Source organism: Chiloscyllium punctatum, chromosome 10, assembly GCF_047496795.1.
Source record: "Chiloscyllium punctatum isolate Juve2018m chromosome 10, sChiPun1.3, whole genome shotgun sequence".
Taxonomy (NCBI): Eukaryota; Metazoa; Chordata; class Chondrichthyes; order Orectolobiformes; family Hemiscylliidae; genus Chiloscyllium; species Chiloscyllium punctatum.
In genome coordinates, this window is record NC_092748.1 from 98,850,493 (window position 1) to 98,876,407 (window position 25,915).

General features: G+C 42.0%; 1 protein-coding gene across 4 annotated transcripts in view; it reads right to left on the reverse strand.

Annotated features, from left to right (window-relative positions):
• Positions 1 to 3,271: 3,271 nt before the first annotated feature.
• LOC140482396 (high affinity cGMP-specific 3',5'-cyclic phosphodiesterase 9A) overlaps positions 3,272 to 25,915 on the reverse strand; it is a 113,911-nt gene continuing 91,267 nt past the window's right edge. For 3 of the 4 annotated variants that reach the window (XM_072579853.1, XM_072579852.1, XM_072579854.1), the window contains exons 11-14: positions 19,727 to 19,829; positions 10,288 to 10,392; positions 7,962 to 8,108; positions 3,272 to 5,101 (exon numbers count right to left, since the gene is read on the reverse strand). In XM_072579853.1, the coding sequence (XP_072435954.1) occupies positions 4,841 to 5,101; positions 7,962 to 8,108; positions 10,288 to 10,392; positions 19,727 to 19,829 (616 nt within the window). In that variant the 3' untranslated portion in view covers positions 3,272 to 4,840. The remainder of the gene's footprint in view (positions 5,102 to 7,961; positions 8,109 to 10,287; positions 10,393 to 19,726; positions 19,830 to 25,915) is intronic. The other variant, XM_072579855.1, reaches the window with a different exon arrangement.

Genomic DNA, 25,915 nt, shown 5'->3' on the forward strand with positions numbered 1-25,915 from the left:
TTTGTTATTTCCTGAACTTGTAGGACCCTCCCGAAATAGCATGTCAACTGTGCAAAACAAAACACTTAAACAACCATCTTTATTACATGAATAGCATTATAGAAATAAATGTTACAACAGTGGAATAATTAAAACATCTGATTTTCTTTCAAGTTTTCACTTCTCCTGGTCCATAAAGTGCCAATACCTCTTGGAAATGATTCCAGATTATTTGACCTGCCTGCTATGCATGCTGGGTGTGGTGATGGTGGCCAGGAAGGAAACAAATACGTTTTTAGCCAGTGTAGAGGGATTTTTGTGGTGCCATGGTAATGTCCCTATTTTCAAATTAGTAAGAGGACTGGGTTCAAATCCCATCTGCTCCAAAGGTGTATCTTAACATCTCTGAGCAGGCTGATTAAACGTATCTACAGATTTGTATCTTTCTATTTGGTACTCTTCTTTACAATTGGGTGGAAATTAAAGAATTACAAGTTCATTGGGTTTAAAATGCTTTTTATATATGTATAAATCTGCCTTATTGGACTTAAAATCTAAATTTCTAGCTCATTATTTAGCTATAATGACCTTATTGTATGGCACCACATTCACTATCTTCACAAACATCCACTCCCTCCACCACCAATGCTCAGTAACAGCAGTGTATATTAACTACAACATGCACTGCTGAAATTCACCAAAGATCCTTTGACAGATCTTTACAAAAAGCCTGCAACTAATTCAATCTAGAAGGTTGAGGGCAGCGGATACATCACCTGCAAGTTCCCCTCCAAACCACTCATCATCTTGTCTTGGAAATATATCACAATTGTTTCATTGTTGTTGGGTCAAAACCCCGGAATTATCTCTTGAAGGGCATTATGGGTCTACCTCCAGCACAAAGGCTGCAGTGGTTCAAGAAGGCAGCTCACCACCAGCTTCTCAAGGGCAATCAGGGACAGGTAAGAAATGCTGTTGAATGCTTCACTAACAGTCTAGCATGCTTCATTAATATTCATCCTCCCATCCTGCCAAACATACCAAATAAGATAGAATTTGGGCAAACTTACCAAAGAAACCAAAGCATGCACGAGTACTATAGTTGGGTCAGTTTTTGTCCAGTGTGTGCAGGAGGGCTTCCTGACACAGTATGTAGACAGACCAACAAGGGGCGAGGCCACATTAGATTTGGTACTGGGTAATGAGCCTGGCCAGGTGTTAGACTTGGAAGTAGGTGAGCACTTTGGTGATAGCGATCACAATTCTGTTATGTTTACTTTAGTGATAGAAAAGGGTAGGTGTATACCACTGGGCAAGAGTTACAGCTGGGGGATGCGATTAGGCAAGATTTTGGAAGCATAGGATGGAGACAGAAACTGCAGGCGATGGACACATTAGAAATGTGGAGCTTATTCAAGGAAAAGCTCCTGTGTGTCCTAGATAAGTATACACCTGTCAGGCAGGGAGGAAGCTGTAGAGCGCAGGAGCCATGGTTTACAAAGAAAGTGGAATCTCTGGTCAAGAGGAAGAATAAGGTTTATGTTAGGATGAGATGTGAAGGCTCAGTTAGGGCGCTTGAGGGTTACAAGATAGCCAGGAAAGAACTAAAGAGAGAGCTCAGAAGAACCAGGAGGAGACATGAGAAGTTGTTGGCGGATAGGATCAGTGTAAACCCTAAGGCTTTCTATAGGTATTTAAGGAATAAAAGAATGACGAGAGTAAGATTAGGGCCAATCAAGGATAGTAGTGGGAAGTTGTGTGTGCAGTTAGAGGAGATAGGGGAAGCACTAACTGAATATTTTTCGACAGTATTGCCGAGCCTTTGGCATTGATCTTTAAATCTTCATTGTCTACAGGAATAGTGCCAGAAAATTGGAGGATAGTAAATGTGGTTCCCCTGTTCAAGAAGGGGAGACAACCCAGGTAATTAAAGACCTGTGAGCCTTACTTCAGTTGTTGGTAAAGTGTTGGAAAAGGTTATAAGAAATAGGATTTATAATCATCTAGAAAAGAATAATTTGATTAGGGATAGTCAGCACGGTTTTGTGAAGGGTAGGTCATGCCTCACAAACCTTATTGAGTTCTTTGAGAAGGTGACCAAACAGGTAGATGAGAGTAAACCAGTTGATGTGGTATATATGGATTTCAGCAAGGCACACAGAGTCAATAGTGTGGGTGCTGGGCTGGTTGACGACGAATGAGGAAGATGTTACATGTGATAATGAGAGTGGTACAGCATGAGCCTTGATAGGAGGTGGGTACAGTAGCAGAGATACAGTAAGTGTGAGCTATCAGAGAGTAGATGGTGCTACTTACCCAGCAAGTGGAGCAGGACATCGATCTTCTTCCTATAACACCACTCAGTAATCCTCTGGATGGGTGAGAGTGTTTTAACATAGATTGCAACCTCAGATGAGGCTGCCATGGTCTGGTGTTGTGGCCTCCATGATTGGTTCATGGAGAGGAAGGCACCCTATGTGGCCGCCACATTTACAGGAAAAGCACTCGGACCCTGACTGTAAAGCAGAGCATAGACTTCCTCTACCTGCCCTGTCCAAAGACACTGGCAGCAACCATCCTGGGCAACTTCAGACTGACAGCGCTCCTCTGGTCACGTCACAGGCTTTCAAAGTGGGCACAAGGGATTGCGTGGATATCAGCTGAGTGATAAGTTATTCCAGAAATGGCACATGGTAAGATAGCATGGGAATTGGACATGAGAGATATCAGAGGAGTGTGGTAGATAATTATTGAGGCAAGAATGGTCAGATACAGAGGGAAAACCCACTAAGCCTCATGGCAATGAACCCTCTGAAAAACTTGGCATAACTCGGAATCAGCTAAAAGTACAGTCCACGGAACTTTGACTAACTGCATACTTGTGGACCAAGAAGGTTATACATGAAGTCTGTATACACGTCAGTAGCTGGAACTGTGCTGAATCATACTGAAAGGGCTATTGTGAGCACAGCTCGTCATATTGTACTCAAATAGCCAGAAATACGTCAAGACTTATGCTATTATTTACTATGAAATTGGCACTAAATATGACAAGTTCTTTACCAACCTACAAGAATAGAAAAACAATAGTATCTAACTACAATGGGCTCTGATTTCCAAAATCTCTAATTAAAATGTATCCATAGAAAAACCATATTGAGTGTCCTTTCTGTGAAGCATGCTTGGCATTGTTATGTTCTTCTCAGTAATGTGACTGAGTCTTAACTGCCCTGAGTTTCAGGGTGATCAGGTTCAGGTGACAAATGAAAGACAAAAGAGAAACAAACAGGTCAAGAGCTGCAAGATCTGTTTTAATTCAAATAAATATATTTAAAAGCCTGACCAATGTGCAACAACAATACATTCAAATATTGCTCATCCAGTTCTCAAAATAGCAGTCAAAATGTCTTTCTTTAATATTTTTGACGTGAAGAATATGTCATAAATAAACATTATCTGTAACGATACTGAAAGCTTATTTATGTGTTGTTCTATTCACGTGCATTTTTGCTCAGTATTTACCCTGTTTATTATTTAGTGTTAAGTATAAAACTTACAGATGAACTTTTCACATTGACAGCAAGAGAGAAATTCATGATTTCTTTTTCCACATTATTGTTTTCAAGTGCAGGATTACAGTACAATGCACAAAATGACTTAGGAAACAGCCAAATATTATTTAGATGATTTCTGACAGATGCTTAAATAGATAGATGGGTGGGATTTCATCTAGTTCTGATGGTTTGACTCACTGCAGTGTATTGTTTGGCCCAGATTGCATGGCAGTAATGCTGGTGGAACTGTCACCATGCCCCTTCATTATTTCCCTGAAACTGATGATAACTTCTGGAGTCTCCAAATACTTCTCTATAGAATATGCAGAGTGATGGTATAGTGGTGAGCATAGCTGCCTTCCAAGCAGTTGACCCGGGTTCAATACCCGGCCATTGCAGTGTTATGGGGCGGCAGGGTGACTCAGTGGTTAGCACTGCTGCCTCACAACACCAGGGTCCCAGGTTTGATTCCAGCCTCGGGTGACTGTCTGTGTGGAGTTTGCACATTCTCCCTGTATCTGCATGGGTTTCCTCCGGGTGCTCCGGTTTCCTCCCACAGTCCAAAGATGTGCAGGTCAGGTGAATTGGCCATGCTAAATTGCCCATAGTGTTAGGTGCATTAGTCAGAGGAAATGGGTCTGGGTGGGTTACTCTTTGGAGGGTTGGTGTGGACTTGTTGGGCCAAAGGGCCTGTTTCCACACTGTAGGGAATCTAATCTAATCTAAAATCCTGTGAGCGGAGATCAATTCAGAAATCACTGAACTGATGAAATCGGCCCATTTTGTACTGTATTATCACTGTTAAAAGCATCCCAAAAACTACGACTTGTTACTAAATGTGTTATTTTCCCAACACCAGGGAACCTCTTCTAGCCTTGGAAAACCAATGTGATATTTTTCAAAATCAACATTTTTCATCCAATAATAATCCCAAGTTTTGTAATGTAATAAAATGTAACATTTATTATGATATTTAAATTTCCAATAGAAGTATGTCAATCTTTATTTTAATCTGTTGTAAAATGTATCAAAAGTGAAAGGTGGTCATTGCATTTTACTTCCTGGTTTGCTGTCTGTGAAAATACTTCAATGTGATTCGCTGCTTATCCTGCTTGCTGACATCATTACTGCTGGATAGCAAGAAGTCTCCTTCTTTTCATGCCAAATTCAAACTAACATTAGAAAAGAGGAAACGTGTGCCAGAGAGTTAGTGATGAGCAGGATTCTCTGCAAAATCTAGGCCAATAAATATTTATTATCTGTTTGTTGGGATCACTTCCAAGCTCAAATCCTCTGCTTTTACTTATTTACTCAAATTTCTGCAAAGGTTGCAATGTTTTTGTCTTCTTCAACATGCCTGAGCTGCTGACTTTCTGCTCAGTACTGATGACAATTTTATTGGACTCAGTTTGATCTGTATTTTTTTGGTTTTCATCTTGCTTGTCCAGAGGTTTCACTACTTTATCACACTGTGACCCTCCAGTACGATTCTGTTTCTCCTTTTCCAAGGCTTTCTCCATCTCTGTGTAGTAGTCCAAAGCCTTTCGCACAGGGTCAATGATGTGTTGCTGTAAAGCACACACATTGCTTTTAATACTGCTGAGAGTAAATATGTGATAATTCAAGACAATGACAAATAAGTGCAAATAACCTTGCCTACTAAAATTATGTAAGAAGTGTGGGCTCTTCTGGCACACAGTGGTAGTGTCCCTAGCTCTGAGCCAAGCGGCCTAGGTTCAAGTCCCACCTGCTCCAGGATGTGTAATAACATCTCTGAACAGGTTGATTATAAAATGTCTACATCCAATTGGCATGATGCTAAAAGAAAAAGGTATCATTTTAAAACTGAGGAAAATTTAGGTTAGAATCGTATGAGCAGTACCCTCTACTTCTCCCTTAACCAAGTCTCAGCTTTTTAACAGTTTTCTGCATCACTAACAGCATTGCTGGTAACAACATATGGATTTGCAGCAGTTTAAAATGATGGGGCAGCTTCTCAAGATGCTCTTCTCAACGGCAAATGGAACAGGCAATAAATGCTCGTCTTACTAGTGATCCATGAACAAGTGAAAAAACACGATTTACTAAACTCAAACGTTTTGATAATTCAAATTTGCCACATGACAATTATCAGGAGTGGGATGTACTGGAGTAGTCAGTAATTCTATGTATATGTTTAAATGGCGCAAGACCTTCTCACTTGAGAACAAATAAGATGGAGAAACGTGCACTCAAGTTGAATATTTTCCTCTGTGAGGTAATACTGGCAATTTTATTATATTACAATGAAGGGAATTGCAACTTAACGTTTCTTTTCTCTTTGGGTGCCGGTTATTCCTGGATTGCAGTTTCATTACAGAGCACAGCACAGTCCTGCTTAGCCACTTGAGTGTCAGGAGTCTGACAGATCATCTGTTCTTGATGAATGCCAATCAAGAAGTATGCAATCTGACAAGATACAAAATTTAGAACTACCTGTCTGGTACCCGTTATACCTACTTATGGATGCCACAGTGGCTCAGTGGTTAGCTTTGCTACCTCACAGCGCCAGGGACCCAGATTCGATTCCATCCTCGGAAGACTGTGTGGATGTTTGCACATTCTTCCTGTGTCTGCATGGGTTTTCTCCAGGTGCTCTGGTTTCCTCCCAGTCTAAAGATGTACAGGTGAGGTGGATTGGCCATGCTAAATTGCCCGTAGTGTCCAGGATGTGTAGGCTAGGTAGATTAGCAATGGGAAGTGCAGGGTTCAAGGCATGGGGTGGGTCAGGGTTGGATGTTCTTCGGATGGTCAGTGTGGACTTGATGGGCCAAATGGCTTGCTTCCACACTTTAGGGAATTCCATATATACTCAAATGTATCTTAATTATCTGTCACATCCATATGTAGTTGATAATGTTTAACTAAATAAATGTCCCTTAGCTTCTCCTGTTCCACAGAAAGTAACCAAACCAGTTCAACCTTTTCTCATAGTTATAATTCTCAATTCTTTGTAAATCTTCTAAGTATTCTCTCTAGTATAATTACATCTGTCCTATAATACACTGAACAGAAAAATGCATAATGCACTAGCTGCAGCCTCTTCTGTGTTTCGTTTGATTCTGGTAAAGCTTGTTGTCATAATCTAGGCCATGGCTAATAAAGGAAACAATCCCACAAGAGTTAGTGATGGTGTACTGGCAATGTCACTCAACTAGCAATCCCACAACCCCAGGTGGATTAGAGCACTCTTTTAAGAAATGCCCACTGAATGAAGTGCCATTTAGATACTTCACTGACCACTAGTGAGGCCTTTCCCTGGACCAAGGATCCCAGACTAATTATTGATTGAAAGCAACGTATACTCATCAGTACTGCCTGTTAATGCCATTGTATAGGAGAGGTCTAGGATCATCGCCAATGGCTGAGGGAAGGATAGGTTACTGGATCACTGGGTTTCTGGGTCCATCAATGACGCGCCTGATAATGTAAGTTTCAAACTCCCCCTCCTGTTCTGCCAGAGTTTCCTTTTCAGGTTCCACGCACGGTGACAGGCAAGCCCACTAACGGTTCAACACCAGCGGTAGCAAGATGACACCCCAAATGGGCATTAATCACTCATATTTGGGCCTCACTAGGTAGCGCATTTGGAAGGATGGGGAAGCATTGCCACTCTGCATATAGTTGTGACGGAGGCAGGAAGGCAGCAGTAGCCAAATCACCATCGTCCCACCTGATTTATTGCCCTCCCCAACACCAAACCACCATGGCAAAGGACACTAAATTTCACTGCCATTTTATCCATTCTGTCTTACATGTGAAACCAGACCTACAGCAATGTGGCTGGCTCTTAATGTCCTCTGAAAAGGCTTAGCAATCCATGTAGTTCAAGGACAATTAGGGATGGGTAACAAAATGCTGGTCTTGCCAATGGTGCCAAAATTCTATGTAAAAGAAAATAATCTTTGAAAGATAATTTTGGTTGCCTTCTAACAAGATAGAATATCCATTCCACTTGGAACAAACACATCAACATATTTGACCTGGCACATCAGAGCTTGGCAAACATAAGGCAATTATTTCAAGGAGGGAGGAGAGAAACAGTAATACAGAACATTCAACTGAACATCAAAGTAGGGAAAATGCTAATGACAAGATGGGCTAAATGGCCTACCCCTGCTCCCTTTTTTATGATTCTATGGTCACCTTGATATTGGATTATAATACAATTTATCATTTGAGTTTTTAAAGCATAAACTGGATTTCGAATACAGGTGTATACACCATACAGGTGTATGGTGGCTATTACACCTGTGGAACCTTCTTCTCTGCATGACCAATTTGGTGAAAAATGCAAATTCCTGCCACTGAGAGGAAGTGGCTGTGGATAAGTCACATGACATGGCAATGCCTGCTTGGAAAAGATAGTTAGAAGGACAGATGACTCACCTCCAAACTGGGGAATAGATTTGCGAGTTCAATAAACAATGGCAGCAACACAAAGCGGATGAAACCCGTTTGGGAAGATGGCTTTGTCACCTTGTCCCTGTCCATGAATGGAGACACTGGTAACCCTTCTAGCTTCTCCATGTCACTCTATAAGAAATATTTAAACATGTCCATAAGATCAGAATGCAGAATTGCTAGTGTTTCAAATGATGTGTATTCAATGGCTCCCATAGACAGCACCAAATGCACTTACTGCAGAGATAGAGAACACACAATGAGACCAAACCAGCAGTACAGTCATTGAGTCAGAGAGACAAAAAGTCATAAAGCACAGAAACAGAGACTTCGGTCCAGGGTACAATTGCATTTCTCCAACCAGCCTGTAAGCTCTACATACCCTCATAGTGACAAATTGATATGGGTCTTCATCTCTCTGAAAGAAACCTAATCATATATCTTAAAAGAACTCAAATCCAGAGCACTTTTTTTTACAATTAAATGTTAACAGCGAGGATGAAATGATGGTCCCAATTTTCAACTAAGTAATCCAGTGGCAAAAAGAAAAGGAATATCTTGGAATGGAGAAAAAAAAATGAGCTGAGATCGAAAATGTGCTGCTTAATCTGAACCCACCCTGTTCCTGCCAAACTGGGTTAATTTCAAACAGGGACCAGATATATATCCATTAAATTTAATAGTAAAATTTCATCTGCAGAAGTCACAAATCCATAAGCATTTCTGTTCTGTTAAGCTGATGAATAATAGAATGTAAAGTGGGAAATTTGGTTTTAATTCACTCACAGGATGTGGGCACCTCTGGCTTGACCATCATTTATTACCCATCCCTAATTGACCAGAGGGAAGTTGAGAATCAACCATATTGCTGTTGGTCTGGAGTCACATATAGGCCAGACCAGGTAAGGATGACAGATTTCCTTTCCTAAAGAGTATTAGTGAACTAGGTGGGTTTTTCTCCCCCTGACAATCGACAATAGTTTGGTGGTCAATACCAAATTCCAGTTTCTTTATCGAATTCAAATTCCACCATCTGCCATGGCAGGATTTGAACCTTGGCCCCCAGGATATTAGCTGAGTTTCTGGATTAATATCATAGCAGTAGTGCCACTAGACCATTAAATGCCCATTGAATATTCCTTTACAGAGCCGATCCAAATTACAGAAAGCAATTTTAACTCCTGATTTTATCTATTTGTAGGATGGCTCCATTATTGATTGATGTCAGTTTTTAAGCTAATTATTTTAAAACTAACTATTGGAATTTATATATGACCAGTTACTGGAATTAATCACCAGCTGAATGAGCTAAATCAGTTCAGATAAATTGTATCTTGTGGCAAGGTCAGGATAAACAGTGAGAAAAGCAATAACAGTCTCTAAACTCTCCATCCTTGCTGCTAAATGCTTCAGACAACTGTCAAGGTAGTGTCTGTAAATAGAAACCTAAATAGAGACAGTATATATCAAACAAGGTAGCCATTTTCTAATTTCCAATCAAAAACAAATTTAAACATTTAGTTGCATTGAATGTAGCAATATAATATTAAAGGCTACTAATTTACATGAAAATTAAGGATTTAAAAATACTTTAAAATTTCTATAGTATTGTGACAGAACTCAACAGAGACCTTCGCTGATGTGGATTATAATGCTGAATCTGCACACCATAATATTTAGATGTACAACTCTTCAGAACACTTGTTCTTTTTTATAAGTAAATTTCCCATGGGAATCCCAAATCCACAATTATCTCCTTTTTGGATCCAGCTCAGCCTTATGTTTTCAACAGAAAAATTATGAACAACAACAAGAAGTTTCTAACTGTATTTCTGACAACATTAATTACATAAGGGCCTGGAACTTCACAGTTAAGAATTTTGTTGGGCTCCTTAGTGGGCACAACTCTTGTGACATTTTAATTTTTTCTTAGTTCTAATCGAAAACTTCTTTTAAGTGCCACTCCAGAACCAGAGTGAGAGTTGATCCAAAATAGGTTGTTTCTTTATGCTTAGAACATTGACAGCTCTGGTCTGCAAAGCTTCTTTCTTATGTACTCAACTGGCAAAGAACTATCTTCTGCTACTGTTATCTGAAGAAGTCAGAATCCTTGGAGACTCCATCTGGTTTCCTTACAGAATTGCTAATATCCACTCAATTTTGAGTAAGAGTATTCTGAATATCCTACAGTTTCTAGCAAAAGGGTACACGGCAAATGTCAGTATCCATTCACCACTCCATTCCCATTGTAATTCATTGCACCAATATCCTGAACAAAATGGTTCTATTGTATTTAATGTTTTCAGGTTACCTGATTGAAAAACTCCTGCAATAAGCAATCCAGCCAAGGTTCAGCTACATCCAATGGTCGAGCTTCATTGGAAATGTCACTTACTTTTATAATAATCATTGTAAGCTGTAAGCAAACAGCAATAAAAAAAGAGTCTGAACTTACTTTGTTCAAAACAACCAGGTGGAAATGTTGAGGCTACTTTATTTTCTCAGGCTATTTGGTCACAGCTGTGAGACTCTTAAAAATATGCAAGCATTTTTACAAATGGAAACAAACAAACATGTGGCCAACTGAATCTCTGGACACCAACATAATTCTATGTCCTTCATGTTCTATTGTCTTAAATAACTGAAATGGTCAAATTATGAATTTAAAAGCTATCATTGTAATTTTACATATGGGACGACACGGTGGCTCAGTGGTTAGCACTGCTGCCTTACAGTGCCAGGGACCCGGGTTTAATTTCAGCCTTGGGTGACAGTCTGTATAGAGTTTGCACATTCTCTCCATGTCGGCACGGGTTTCCTCCGGTTTCCTCCCACAGCCCAAAGTTGTGTAGGTTAGGTGGATTGGCCAGACTAAATTCCCCATTGTGTCCACGAATTTGCAGGCTAGCTGGGTTTGCCATGTGAAATGCAGGTTTATGGGGATACAGTAGGGGTGTGGGTCAGGTGGGATGCTCTTCAGAGGGGTGGTGTGGACTCAACGGGCTAAATGACCTGCTTCCACACTGTAGGGATTCTATGATTCTATGAAAAAAATATGTGCACTGGTTTCATCTTATTTATTTAGGAACTGTGAACATTAAATTACCATTTATTGTTTATATTGGACAGAAAAGACTTTGTATGCTTGATAGAGGAGCTGACAATATTCACATACATTCCAAACTCATAAACTCAAGGAGTTAAAAGGACGAGGGCTGCAAGCACATACAAACACGACCATATGCAATTTCTCCTCCAAGCTACCCACCATCTTGACTTAGAAATATATCACTGTTCCTTCATTGTTGCTGGGTCGGACTTCAGGAATTTCCTCCTTAACAGTACTGTTAAGGTGTATCTATACCACATCAATACCAGTAGTTCAAGAAGGCAGCTTACCACCACCTTCTCAAGGTCAATTAGGAATAGGCAATCAATGGTGGCACAGCCAGTGATGCCCACGTCCCATGAAACAATATACAAAAAACCAAAAGCAGAGAAGAAGACATGTCCAAACTGAAATATTGAAAAAAGAACATTAAAGAAAGAGATGAATCATGTCATAGAGTCATAGAGATGTGCAGCACGGAAATAATTCCTTCGGTCCAACTCATCCATGCCGACCAGATATCCCAACCTAATCTAGTCCCATTTGCCAGCACTTGGCACATTTCCCTTTTATCCCTTCATGTTCATATACCCATCCAGATGACTCTTAAATGTTGTAATTGTATCAGCCTCCACCATTTCCTCTGGCAGCTCATTCCATACACACACCACCCTCTAACTGAAAACATTTCCATGAGGTCCTTTTTAAATCATTCCCTTCTCACCCTAAACCAATGTCCTCTAGTTCTGAACTTCCCCACCCCAGGGAAAAACCTTTGTCTAAGAAGTTTGAGTGGCTCTGGGGCCCAGAAGGGAAAGGGGGAGAGGAGGAGAGCACTAGTTATAGGAGACTCTGTAGTTAGAGGGACAGACAGGCGGTTCTGTGGACATGGGTGAGACTCTCAGATGGTTTGTTGCATCCCGGGTGCCAGGGTCCGAGATGCCTCGGACCGTGTCTTCAGAATCCTTAAGGGGGAGGGTGTGCAGCCAGAAGTCATGGTGCACATTGGCACCAACAACATAGGTAGGAAGAGGGGTGGGGAGGTCATTCAGGAGCTCAGGGAGTTAGGCTGGAAGCTAAAATCTAGGACAGACAGAGTCATCATCTCTGGGTTGTTGCCGGTGCCACGTGACAGTGAGGCAAAGAATAGGGAGAGAGTGCAGTTGAACACGTGGCTGCAAGGATGGTGTAGGAGGGAGGGCTTCAGATATTTGGACAATTGGACTGCATTCTGGGGAAGGTGGGACCTGTACAAGCAGGACGGGTTGCACCTGAACCAGAAGGGCACAAATATCCTGGGGGGTAGGTTTGCGAGCACACTTCGTGGGGGTTTAAACTAATTTGGCAGGGGGATGGGATCCGTACTTGTAGTCCAGAAAGTAGGTTAGCTGTTTTTCAGGATGTCCAAGAATGTAGGGAGGCTGTGGAGAAGGTAGCACTGACAGGGAATACTTGCAGACACAGAGATGGGCTCAAGTGTGTATACTTCAATGCAAGGAGTATCAGAAATGAGGTGGGTGAACTTAAGGCGTGGATCGGTACTTGGGACTACGATGTTGTGGCCATCACGGAAACATGGATAGAAGAGGGACAGGAATGGTTATTGGAGGTTCCTGGTTACAGATGTTTCAGTAAGATTAGGGAGGGTGGTAAAAAAGGAGGGGGGTGGCGTTGCTAATTAGAAATGGCTGCAGAAAGGCAGTTCGAGGGGGATCTGCTTTTGGAGGTAGTATTGGCTGAAGTCATAAATAGGAAAGGAGCAGTCACCTTGTTGGGTGTTTACTATAGGCCCCCCCAATAGCAGCAGAGATATGGAGAAACAGATTGGGAAACAGATTTTGGAAAGGTGCAGAAGCCACAGGGTAGTAGTCATGGGCGATTTCAACTTCCCAAATATTGATTGGAAGCTCTTTAGATCAAGTAGATTGGATGGGGCGGTGTTTGTGCAGTGTGTCCAGGAAGCTTTTCTAACTCAGTATGTAGATTGTCTGACCAGAGGGGAGGCCATATTGGATTTGGTACTTGGTAACGAACCGGGACAAGTGATGGGCTTGTTAGTGGGTGAGCATTTTGGTGATGGTGACCACAACTCTGTGACTTTCACCTTGGTTTTGGAGAGAGATAGGTGCGTGCAACAGGACAGGTTTTACAATTGGGGGAAGGGTAAATACGATGCTGCAAGACAGGATCTGAGGAGCATAAATTGGGAGCATAGGCTGTCAGGGAAGGATGTCGTTGAAATGTGGAACTTTTTCAAGGAACAGATATGACGTGTCCTTGAGATGTATGTACCTGTCAGGCAGGAAAGAGACGGTCATGTGAGGGAACTTTGGTTGACAAGGGAGGTTGAATGTCTTGTAAGGAGGAAGAAGGAGGCTTACATAAGGTTGAGGAAACAAGGTTCAGACAGAGCGTTGGAGGGATACAGGATAGCCAGGAGAGAGCTGAAGAAAGGGATTAGGAGAGCTAAGAGAGGGCATGAAAAATCGTTGGCGGGGTAGGATCAAGGATAACCCCAAGGCCTTTTTTGCGTATGTGAGAAACGTGAGAATGATGAGAACGAGGGTAGGTCCGATCAAGGACAGTAGTGGGAGACTGTGTATTGAGTTGGAAGAGGTAGGAGAGGTCTTGAATGAGTACTTTTCTTCAGTATTTACAAATGAGAGGGACCGTATTGTTGAAGAGGAGAGAATGAAACAGACTGGTAAGCTAGAGGAGATACTTGTTAGGAAGGAAGATGTGTTGGGCAGTTTGAAAAACTTGAGGATCGACAAGACCCCGGGCCTGACGGGATATATCCTAGGATTATATGGGAAGCAAGAAAGGAAATTGCAAAACCGTTGGCAATGATCTTTTCGTCTTCACTGTCAATGGGGGTGGTGCCAGGGGACTGGAGAGTGGCGAATGTTATGCCCCTGTTCAAAAAAGGGAATAGGGATAACCCCGGGAATTATAGGCCAGTTAGTCTTATTTCGGTGGTAGGCAAAGTAATGGAAAGGGTACTGAGGGATAGGAATTATGAGTATCTGGAAAGACACTGCTTGATTAGGGACAGCCAGCACGGATTTGTGAGGGGTAGGTCTTGCCTTACAAGTCTTATTGAATTCTTTGAGGAGGTGACCAAGCATGTGGATGAGGGTAGAGCAGTGGATGTAGTGTACATGGATTTTAGTAAGGCATTTGATAAGGTTCACCATGGTAGGCTTATGCGGAAAGACAGGAGGCATGGGATAGTGGGAAGTTTGGCCAGTTGGATAGAGAACTGGCTGACCAGTCAAAGTCAGAGAGTGGTGGTAGATGGTAAATATTCAGCCTGGAGCCCAGTTACAAGTGGAGTTCCGCAGGGATCAGTTCTGGGTCCTCTGCTGTTTGTAATTTTTATTAATGACTTGGAAGAAGGAGTCGAAGGGTGGGTCAGTAAATTTGCAGACGATACAAAGATTGGTGGAGTTGTGGATAGTGAGGATGGCTGTGGTCGGCTGCAAAGGGACTTAGATATGATGCAGAGCTGGGCTAAGGAGTGGCAGATGGAGTTCAACCCTGTCAAGTGTGAGATTATCCATTTTGGAAGGACAAATAAGAATGCGGAATACAGGGTTAATGGTAGGGTTCTTAGTCAGGTGGAGGAACAGAGGGATCTTGGGGTCTATGTTCATAGCTCTTTGAAAGTTGCCACTTTCAGGTGGATAGAGTTTGTAAGAAGGCCTATGGTGTATTAGCGTTCATTAGCAGAGGGATTGAATTCAAGAGTCGTGAGGTGATGTTGCAGCTGTATAGGACCTTGGTAAGGCCACATTTGGAGTACTGTGTGCAGTTCTGGTCGCCTTATTTTAGGAAAGATGTGGAATCTTTGGAGAGGGTGCAGAGAAGATTTACTAGGATGTTGCCTGGAATGGAGAATAGGTCATACGAGGATAGGTTGAGAGTGCTAGGCCTTTTCTATTGGAACAGCAAAGGATGAGGGGTGACTTGATAGAGGTTTATAAGATGATCAGGGGAATAGATAGACTAGTCGTCAGAAACTTTTTTCCCCGCGTACAACAGAGTGTTACAAGGGGACATAAATTTAAGGTGAAGGGTGGAAGGTATAGGGGGGATGTCAGGGGTAGGTTCTTTACCCAGAGAGTGGTGGGGGAATGGAATGCGCTGCCTGTGGGAGTGGCAGAGTCAGAATCATTGGTGACTTTTAAGCGGCAATTGGATAGGTACATGGATAGGTGCTTAAGCTAGGACAAATGTTCGGTGCAACATCGTGGGCCGAAGGGCCTGTTCTGTGCTGTATAGTTCTATGATCTATGTTCTATGTCTATTTACCCTATCCGTGCTCCTCATGATTTTTTAAATCTCTGTAAGGACAACCGTCAGCCTCCAACGCTGCAGGGAGAACAACCCTAGCCTATTCAGCTTCTCCCTATAGCTCAAATCCTCCAACCCTGGCAACATCCTTATAAATCTTTTCTGAACCCTTTCAAGTTTCACAACATCCTTGCAATGCTTGAACCACAACTCTCCCGTCCAAAGTCCTTGTATCCTGGAAGAATCATGTAAATTAACTGAGAAATTACTAGAAAGAAAATATTTCCCATGTATCTACAATAATTTCTCTCCATCTTAGTTATCCTTAATAAACTTCAGCAATTTTCACTCTACTCATTTCATCATTTCCCCAACCCCAAACCAGGGCATAATTTGGACTGACAGTTTGAAATGGGCAGTGTCAATATTGTGTTCTATTTTCAAGCTAATGAAATTGAAATGAGGAAGAGATGCAGAACAAATGGCTGAATGAATGTGCCCATTTCATAGAAGAAGTCAGTCAATGATGCCTATTTTTTTCTCCTATTTGGTGCACATATACATAAGGCAGAAGATTTAAAATGAAAACAGACATAGAGTATGATTTGGAGACTGGTGTTTGACTGGAGTGTACAAAGTTGAAAATCACAACACAACAGGTTACAGTCCAACAGGTTTAGCTCGTGCTTCCAATTAAACCTGTTGGACTATAACCTGGTGTTGTGTGAGTTTTAACTAATGACATAGAGTATGTCGTCTTTTTGGCAACTTTTTCATATAGCAATATTTTATTCCATGAATAGGTAAAATTCATCAGTTATTTTAGGAACAGCGGATGGATTTAAAATTGATAAATTAAAAATAATGTGAATATGAGGGTGTTGCCAAGAACACTCATCAATCTTTAGGATATATATTGAACACAGCTGAATAGGAACTAAGGCACATTATTGTGACATTGTGCAGCTCATTTGTGAAGTTATATTTAGAATAATTCATGAATGCTTGAGTGCCCTAACTTCAAATGGGCCTTGATATATTGGAGAAACCAAAATAACTCCAAATCTCTGCGCCACTAAGTTATGAAGAGTCGAACTTGGAAGTTAAGTGATTTTCTTCAGAGTAACATAGCTGAAGATGGGGCCTGATCTAAATCTTGAACATAATTTGAGACATGTATAAACTAGATAGAAGGCTAGTGCAGATGCAAGTCAACAAGGCACAAGCTATAGATGCAGCCTTCCCAAAACTGCCCATATCATGGTAAAAAAATGTTTAAGAGAAACCTGTTTGACTTGGACAATGATGCTTGAGAGGAACATTTTAAGTAGTCTCAAGTTAGATTAAGATTTAAAGGCTTTGCCTCTCTCCAATCAGAAGATACATGAACTGTTCCTTAGGACAATTTAAAATTGTGTCACTTCACTTAATTGATTCCTACTGACCATTTGTCCAATGGTACATAACTGAAGTAAGCCTTCCTCTTAAGAATCAGATAAAATGTTAACTCAACATATATAGCAACATTTAATCAATTGAATACCCTGTAGATAAATGTAACATGCATGTATCCTCAGAGAACTTCACTGGAGGAGAATGTAGGACACCTGGAAATGTTGTGCAGCCAGTAATTAATGAAGGTTTTACAAACCTGGGTTAATTAGTAGTGTAGTGGAGGGCTCAAGTAAGATCTCACAGAACAGCTTCCAGTGGAAGTTTCAGAAAGAGGCATGCAAAGAAAGGTGCAGGGAATTGGAAGGATGAACATTCAAAGGAAGAGAATGCCTGCTCAATGTTCATTGGAGGAAACCTGAAAGAAGCCGTAGAGAGGAATATGACAGTGTCATGGTATGCTAGTTCTCTCATGTTTCAGCAGTGCCAACTGAGAACAGGTTATGGCAGTCACTGACTATTCTTCTTTTTTGACACCAACATAGTGTTCCACCTCATTAATCAAGAGCTATACAAGTCAACCTTCAGACTGCACTGTGATTCAGGAGTTCACTCATTCTATAGCTAACAAAACGTGTTGTAAAATCCCCTGATGTACATAACTGGAATGAATTCCTTCCTCCAATTCAACAGTATGCTACTAATATTTCTATTATATATATCTCAAGATAACTGGACAAAATTTTCAAATGCTTATTTGCATCTCAGGTGCTCAGTATTGCTGCAGGAGAAATTTGTACACTTTGCTAATGAAAGATAGGGAAACACAAGGAGACATACAAGACAACACAGAGCTACCCATACCACCCTATGAGGAATAGGCCATAATGTTGCTGGGGAAATATTCCATTTAACTGTGGGAGAAGTGTGATCACTGAGACATTGCAAATTGTAGACGAAACCAATAGCATGGCATCCCTGTGAAGCAGCAGACAGTCAAGTACTTCCTCGTCATTTGCTATCTCTTTCATCTCAAGGGGTCAGGAACATCTTTCTGTGTTTAATCCTCCTCTCTACATATTCACCACACAGGATAGAGGAAAATCAAGATGAGTAGGTGAGAATATAAGAACATGAGAAATAGGAACAGGTTAAGAAATGACAGCAATCAATATAGTCGCCCAAGCCTCCTGTGTCATTCAATATGATCGTGGCTAATCTTCTGCCTCAACTTTACTTTCCCACTCTCCACATATCTGTTGAATCTACATGTTATCACAGTCTTAAAAACATTAACTGATGGAGCATTGTTACATGCATGATCTTTTTTGTAATCCACTCGTTGGATGTGGATATTACTGGCTGGCCGGCAATTATTGCCCATTATTAGTTGCCCTTAAGAAGGCAGTGGTGAGCTGCCTCTTGAATCACTGCAACCCACAATGTCATGAGAAAGGGAATTCCATGATTATGATCCAATAAAAGTGAAGTCACTTTCAAGGCAGGGTGTGAGTGGCTTGAAGAGGAACTTGCATGTGGTAGTGTTCCCATATATCTGCTACATTTTTCATTCTAGATGGAAATGGTCGTGGATTTGGAAGGTGCCACCTAAGGATCTTTGGTAAGTGTCTGCAGTGCATCTTGTAAATGGCACACTGCTGTTACAGAGGCCTTGTAGTGAATGCTTGTGGAAGTGGTGTCAATTAAATAGGCCACTTTGTCCCGGATGGTGTCAAGCTTCTTGAGTTTGTTGGAACTACACTCATCCAGATAGATGGGGAATATTCAATCACACTCCTGACTTGTGTCTTGTAGGTGGTGGACAGGCTTTGGAGAGTCAGGAAGTGAGTCACTCATTGCAGTATTCCTCACCTCTTGTGGCTGTTGTGTCTGTGTGGTGAGTCTGACTGAGTTTCAGTTTTATCCTGACAATTCCCTTCAGGATTTTGTATGTTTCATAAGAGTTCATGGAATATCAACCCAATTTACTCATCATGTTATCACAGGCCAAGGTCTCAGTCTCTAGAATTAATCTATTGATCTTTCACTGTACTATCTCCAATGCAATATGGATTAAATATTTCCTTAAGTATAGAAACTAAAGCTTACGTCATATTCTGTGTGTGATTTCACCAAGTCCCTATTTGTATCAAAACATCTTTACTCCTGTATACAAATCCTCTTTCAATAAAGGCCAATTTGCCATTGCCTTCCTAATTTCACAAATTTTCCACGGTAGGGAGAGTGGCACTGAATATGGCACCACAAAGACACCAGACACAGGGATCAGAGATGATACAAGAACTAAAAGCCAAGGGCATGGACGATGTTTTTTACAGAGTTCGCCCTTCAGTGCCCAGATACAGCTGTGTGGCTGGTGTGAACATGTTCCAGCTGTATCATGGAACGGCTGTTTAACTTAAACATTTTCAAGGACAAATTAATTTTGCTTACAAGTTACGTGTATTAGCCCAGAAAGTTGGAAAATTACATTGTGAGAAATGAGTTTCTGAGAGGAACCCCAATTCAGTTAAAGCAAAGCCAGAGAATCCTCATGTACTAAAAGTATATGTTTTCATACATCTCTGAAGGCCCGGATAAAATGGAGAAATACATATTGCTAAATGTTTACTAATCAAATTTCACTTTTCTTGCCCCATCATTTTGATTAATTGCTTTTCTAATTCATTTGCACTTGAGGAGATTGCTTCATTTAAATAAGCTTTACACATACCCTGTATACAGATTAGCAGTGTTCCAGTTTCTAATTGTCCACATTACATGCAAGGGTAACAGGCTCTATATAGAGCTCAGACTTCCACCCCTGAATAATACATATAACAAAATTATAGCGTTATCCACACCAATGTCTCATTCATTTAGGTTGTACAGCAAACTAAATGACTGTGAGGCAGTGACTCTAAGAGTGTGGCTGAAATAACTTGGTACTCACGATGTCCTTGTGGTTTTTGTTGTTAAAATCAAACACTGACACAATGGATCTGAACTGATTCAGAATCTCATTATGACGAGTCATGTCCGTGGCAAGAACACACCTAATGGAAGATAAAATTGACATTAGTTCAAGAGTCTGCAGAGGTGTTCCACCTCGTCCATATACATAGGTACCTATTTCCGAATGCAGAGAGGAATTTCACCCATCAGCAACATCAAGTGTGCTGCATTTGATCTTCTGACATGATAGGAAGAGACAAGGTTTCTCCACTGCCAACCCAGAAACCCAACAGATTGCACAGAGTATTAAAAATTACTTTTTCATTTAGATATGTACAGACAGGAGTTACTGTTTGTTTGGAGTACTTTTTCATTCAAGCCATGTTGTTTTTGTCATGATACTAATAAATATGGACTAATGATTTTCAAAGTCCATCACCTTATTTTAGTAACTGGTTACTTTCATGGACTGAAATCACTTTTCAAAAGGAAAAACACTGACATAATATATCCAGGGTGAGTATTCGATCACACAGGTTAGCCAAGCTTCAGGAAATCAATGTGAAATAAACAAAATCATCTTGAACCGTAACTAACATTTTCTCAAAAGACATTGAAAAGTAGTGAACCCTGCCAAGCATGGAAAGGCTCTCATTTCCCCTTTTTAATTCACATTTCTAGAGCGAGTTTCACATATTGGAGATGAAAGGCATAATCCGCATTATCAAACTTTTAAATAGTGAACTCAGCTGCTACAATACATAAACCAGCTTATATTTCAGCCAATTGCTTGTGGCTGACCAGGGGTGATGGATTTGTGACTGCAAAACTGGAGGAAGCTCTCTCTTTCTCAGCCACTCTGAAATTAAAAGTGCTTGATAACGGAAATGATTGAAAAGAGACATCAGAACCATTCCCCACCTCCCCCCAACTCCCTCCTCACCCCCCCCCCCCCTCCCCCCCTTCTCAAGCAACTGAAATATTGGTTTCTGTTGAGGATCCAAGACATTCATAAAGTCAGGAAGTATGGGATACAGGGAGATTTGGCTATCTGGATTCAGAATTGGCTGGTTGACAGAAGGCAGAGAGTGTTGTCGATGGAAAGTATTCTGCCTGGAGGTCAGTGTTGTGTGAGGTCCTGCAAAGTTCTGTTCTTGGGCCTCTGCTCTTTGTAGTTTTTATAAATGACTTGAATGAGAAGGTTGAGGGGAGGGTTAGTAAATTTGCAGACGACACAAAGGTTGGAGGTGCAGTCAATAGTATTGAGGGCTATTGCAGTCTGCAGCATGACATAGACAGAATGTAGAGCTGGGCTGAGAAATGGCAGATGGAGTTCAACCTGGATAAATGTGAAGTGATGCATTTTGGAAGGTTGAACTTGAATGCTGAATATAGGATTAAAGACAGGATTCTTGACAATGTGGAGGAATGGAGGGATCTTGGTGTGCAAATACATAAATCCCTCAAAGTTGCCACCCAAGTGGGTAGGGTTGTTCAGAAAGCATATGATGTTTTGCCTTTCATTAACAGAGGGATCTAGTTTAAGAGCCACAAGGTTTGTTACAGCTCTACAAGTCCCTGGTGAGACCACACTTGGAATATTGTGTCCAGTTTTGGTCGCCCTACTATAGGAAAGATACAGAGACTTTGGAGAGGGTGCAAAGAAGGTTTACCAGGGTGCTGCCTGGACTGGAGGGCTTGCCTTATGAAGAAAGGTTGAATAAGCTCAGACTTTTCTCTCTGGAGGGAAGGAGGAAGAGAGGTGACCTGATCGAGGTATACAAGATAATGAGAGGAATGGATGGAGTCAATAGCCAAAGACTTTTCCCCAGGGCAGGATTGACTGGTACAAAGGTCCGTAAATTTTAAAATATCAGGAGAAAGGTATAGAGGGGACGTCAAAAGAAGGTTCTTTATGCAGAGAAATGTGAATGCATGGAATGTGTTGCTAGCAGTGGTGGTGGAAGCATAGTCATTAGGAACATTTAAGCGACTGCTGGACATGCACATGGATAGCAGTGAGGTGAGGGGTGCATAGGTTAAAATATTTTATTTTACATTAGGATTAACCCTCTGCACAACATTGAGGGCTGAAGGGCCTGTTCTGTGCTGTACTTTTCTATGTTCTAAGAAATTCTTGTAATTGGCTCCATACTGATGCAGTGGGCATTGTTACATTTTTAGTAAAGACAGGTAAAGCCTCATACTAAAAAAATAATTTTTAGTTCTGTTTTGGCCAATTAAAGAGATTGAAATGAGGGATCTGGCTCCCCCCTCCTCACTGCTCCTAACAGTTATAAGGCAATAATGATTCAATTGCCTTATAACTGTTAGGAGCAGTGAGGAGGGGGGAACCAGATCCCTCATTTCAATCTCTTTAATTGGCCAAAACAAAACTATAAATTCTTTTTTTGTATGAGGCTTTACCTGTCTTTACTAAAAATGTAACAATGCCCACTGCATCAGTATGGAGCCAATTACAAGAATTCAATCATTGGGCAATAATGATTTTTTTTTCTAAATTTGAAGTGATTTAGCTGCTTTTGTGCAACACTAAGAATTTTGCAGCATTTCTGCAGCCTCGTTTCTGTTTTCCTTCAACATCGCTCAAGACAGATTACTAAGTATTTCCATCAAGCAGCACTCACTCTGTCTGAAAGTATTAGATATCCAAATTTGATGACAACACAATAAACAGCAGAGAATAAATGAGGCAAAATATCAATACTACATATGCAATTGGGCTGACGTACTGCATTTGAAAATCAAATTTCAACCAACAAAAGTTAACAAGTGAGATGAAAGATGTGGAATAGAGAACTGCAATGAATATAACTGAATTACAGGCTTTGAGAGGATCTGGGAATCATAATATACACATCAATGTCCAGCTGACCTGATGCAGCAGTTTTAAAACATAATTGAATGATAAGATGGAGATAAATGTTCTACGAACCTGCGTACAGCTTGCATCCTTGCAGGGCATGGCAGGGGTTCAGGAGTGAGAAATTGGGCACAGGGCCACATACACATAATTTGCCTTGTTCCCAATTTCCCAACAAGTAGTTTGCAGGTCAGTGGGAGAGTAAAACAAGATTGCATTACCAGTAAAGGAGAAGCTGGATTATCACAGAAAGGCTCAAGAACATTTTCTTAGTCTGTGGAACGAGGCAATGGGAATCTGACCCTGATTTATTTAAGCCAGACCCTCTTTCCAATTTTCCTTTAATGTCATGGCTCCCTTCTGTATTTTGTGCTGGTCAAGGCATTTAACTGGCTAGGCACAAATGATTCAGGAAGATAGTTGAAATAAAGAAGTTTTTTATTTCACTAAAGATGAACACAATTGCAGGAAGTTGAGTAGGTTGAGCTTGTATTCATTGGAGTTTGGGAGAATAAGAAACACATAAGGTTCTTAAGGAGCTTGTCAGAGTAGATGCAGAAAGGTTGTTTCTTCGTTGGGAGAGAAAGCAGAATTTCAGAGCAAAGGGGCATATATTTAGACAGAGACGGTGAGGAAAAATTTTCTCTCAGAGGTTAGTGATATGTAGAATTAATTACTGAAGAGGGCTGTCAAGACTGGGTCATTAAGTGTATGCAAGGCTGAGATAGACTAATTCTTCGTCAGTAAGGGACTTAAAAGTAATGGGGATAAGGCAGGAAACTGGAGTTGAGGAACAGCCATGATCTAATTGAATGGCAGAGCAGACTTAATGGGCTGAATGGCCTATGTCTGCTGTCATGTCTATTGGTCTTATATCAGTTTGATCTGTTAAGAAAATTTGACCTTGACCATTGGTTGTTATTAATATTAAGTCTTGGTGATGTTTATTACCCAGGAGAAAAGATCCAAAAATCTAGCCCAATGATTCTGGATCTGAAATGATTATAATGTCACCAGCTGCCTGTGGTCTAACAACTCTCCATTCTTCACCCTAATCCAATGTGTGTCTTTTAGGAGTCTTGCACAATAATCTTCTATTAAAGTGTCTGCTATATAAATAAAACCAATTTCACTGTTATTCAGTGCAACAAATGTTTTTTTCTTTAACTTCTGTAAATGAACATACTAACAGACAATTTGACATGAGGTAAAAATGCCTTGAAGAAGTTTTCCTCCTCTCTCTACAAGTATCTCAGGGAGTCCCTCTCCCACTGCAACTCCCAGGTCATTTCCTCTGCCCTGAAGCTCTTCAACCATGTCATGAAACAAACTCGCTACCACAGCCACATTCGCTTCCTCAGTGCCTGCCTCCACAACCAACTCATCCCACACGGACTCCGGACCACCTTTAAACCAGCAGAGTTTGGACCCAAACAGGACAAACAATACAGACTACAGATTCAAAAACACCAGCAACAGTTCTCCTTCAAGATCCTCCGCTCCACGCTTGCAGCAATGCGCCGGCACCTAACCTCCCTACAGTCAGCCCTGCCTCAGCTGAGGGCCACACTCTCTCAGAATTGCAAAGGACCCACTCTGTACTACATCCTCAGGAGAATTCATACTCTCAACAAACAGTATTTCAATTCCATCTCAAACATCAAAAACTGTAAGTACAACAAACTTTTATCCACTCACCTCCATAACCAGCGCTCCTCAAACATTCCAGAAGATTCCCCTGGCCTCGGGACTTATTCCACCATTTGCCATATGGCTGATGCAGCTACCACCCCCACGCTGATTGATGATGTCACTTCTGCCCCAATCATGGCCGCTCCCACAACCACTTCCACCCCTCACAATTCCTCATGCATCACACCTGACATCACTTCTGCCCTTCACATCATCGCTGATGCCACATGCTCAGTGACTCCCGCCACCCCTACTGCCGTGGTCACCACCACTTCCGCCCCCAACAGCGCCATTCTGCTGACATGCTTCCCACAGACCCCACGTCACTATCCCACCCCCCAGAACTCAGAGCGGAACACTACCCCTGCTCATGACTCCACCCCCATTCCCCCCACCATCACACCCACTCCAGTTACAGGTTCCGCCCCCACTCCCAGCTCTACACCCACACCAGATCCCAGCTCCTGGCCCGGCCGAGTTTTCACCATCCCCCAGACCTCCCTCTCACTGAGGATGAACGATCAGTCCTCAGCAAAGGACTCACCTTCATCCCCCTCCGTCCACGCATCAATGAATTTAATACACGCCGTGACGTCGAACAATTCTTCCGTCGCCTCCGCCTCCGAGCTTACTTTCACAATCAGGACTCCCACCCACCTTCCAAAGACCCCTTCGCCCACCTCCAACACACTGCATCCACCTGGACACCCCGCGCTGGCCTATTACCTGACCTCGACCTCTTCATTTCCAACTGCCGCCGGGACATTAACTGGCTCAACCTGTCTACCTCCTTCCCCCACTCCAACCTCTCACCCTCACAACGCGCAGCCCTCCAATCCCTCTGCTCCAATCCCAACCTCACCATCAAGCCAGCGGATAAAGGGGGCACAGTGGTAGTCTTGCGCACTGACCTCTACACCGCTGAAGCCAAACGTCAACTCGAGGACACCTCTTCCTACTGCCCCCTCAACCATGACCTCACCCCCCATCACCAAACCATCATCTCTCAGACCATACAGAACCTCATCACCTCAGGAGATCTCCCACCCACAGCTTCCAATCTCATAGTCCGGGAATCCCGCACTGCCCGGTTCTACCTCCTTCCCAAGATCCACAAGCCTGACCACCCTGGCCGACCCATTGTTTCAGCATGCTCCTGCCCCACTGAACTCATCTCTACCTACCTCGACACTGTCCTATCCCCCCAGTCCAGGAACTCCCCACATACATTTGAGACACCACCCACGCCCTCCACCTCCTCCAAGACTTCCGTTTCCCTGGCCTCCAATGCCTCATCTTCACCATGGATATCCAATCCCTCTACACCTCCATCCGCCATGACCAGGGCCTCCAAGCCCTCTGAGTTTTCCTCTCCAGACGTCCCCAACAGTACCCTTCCACTGACACTCTCGTTCATTTGGCCGAACTGGTCCTCACCCTTAACAATTTGTCCTTTGAATCCTCCCACTTCCTCCAGACCAAAGGGCACACGTATGGGCCCCAGCTATGCCTGTCTCTTTGTTGGCTACGTACAGCAGTTGATCTTCCGTAACTACACTGGCACCACTCCCCACCTCTTCCTCCGCTACGTTGATGACTGCATTGGCGTCA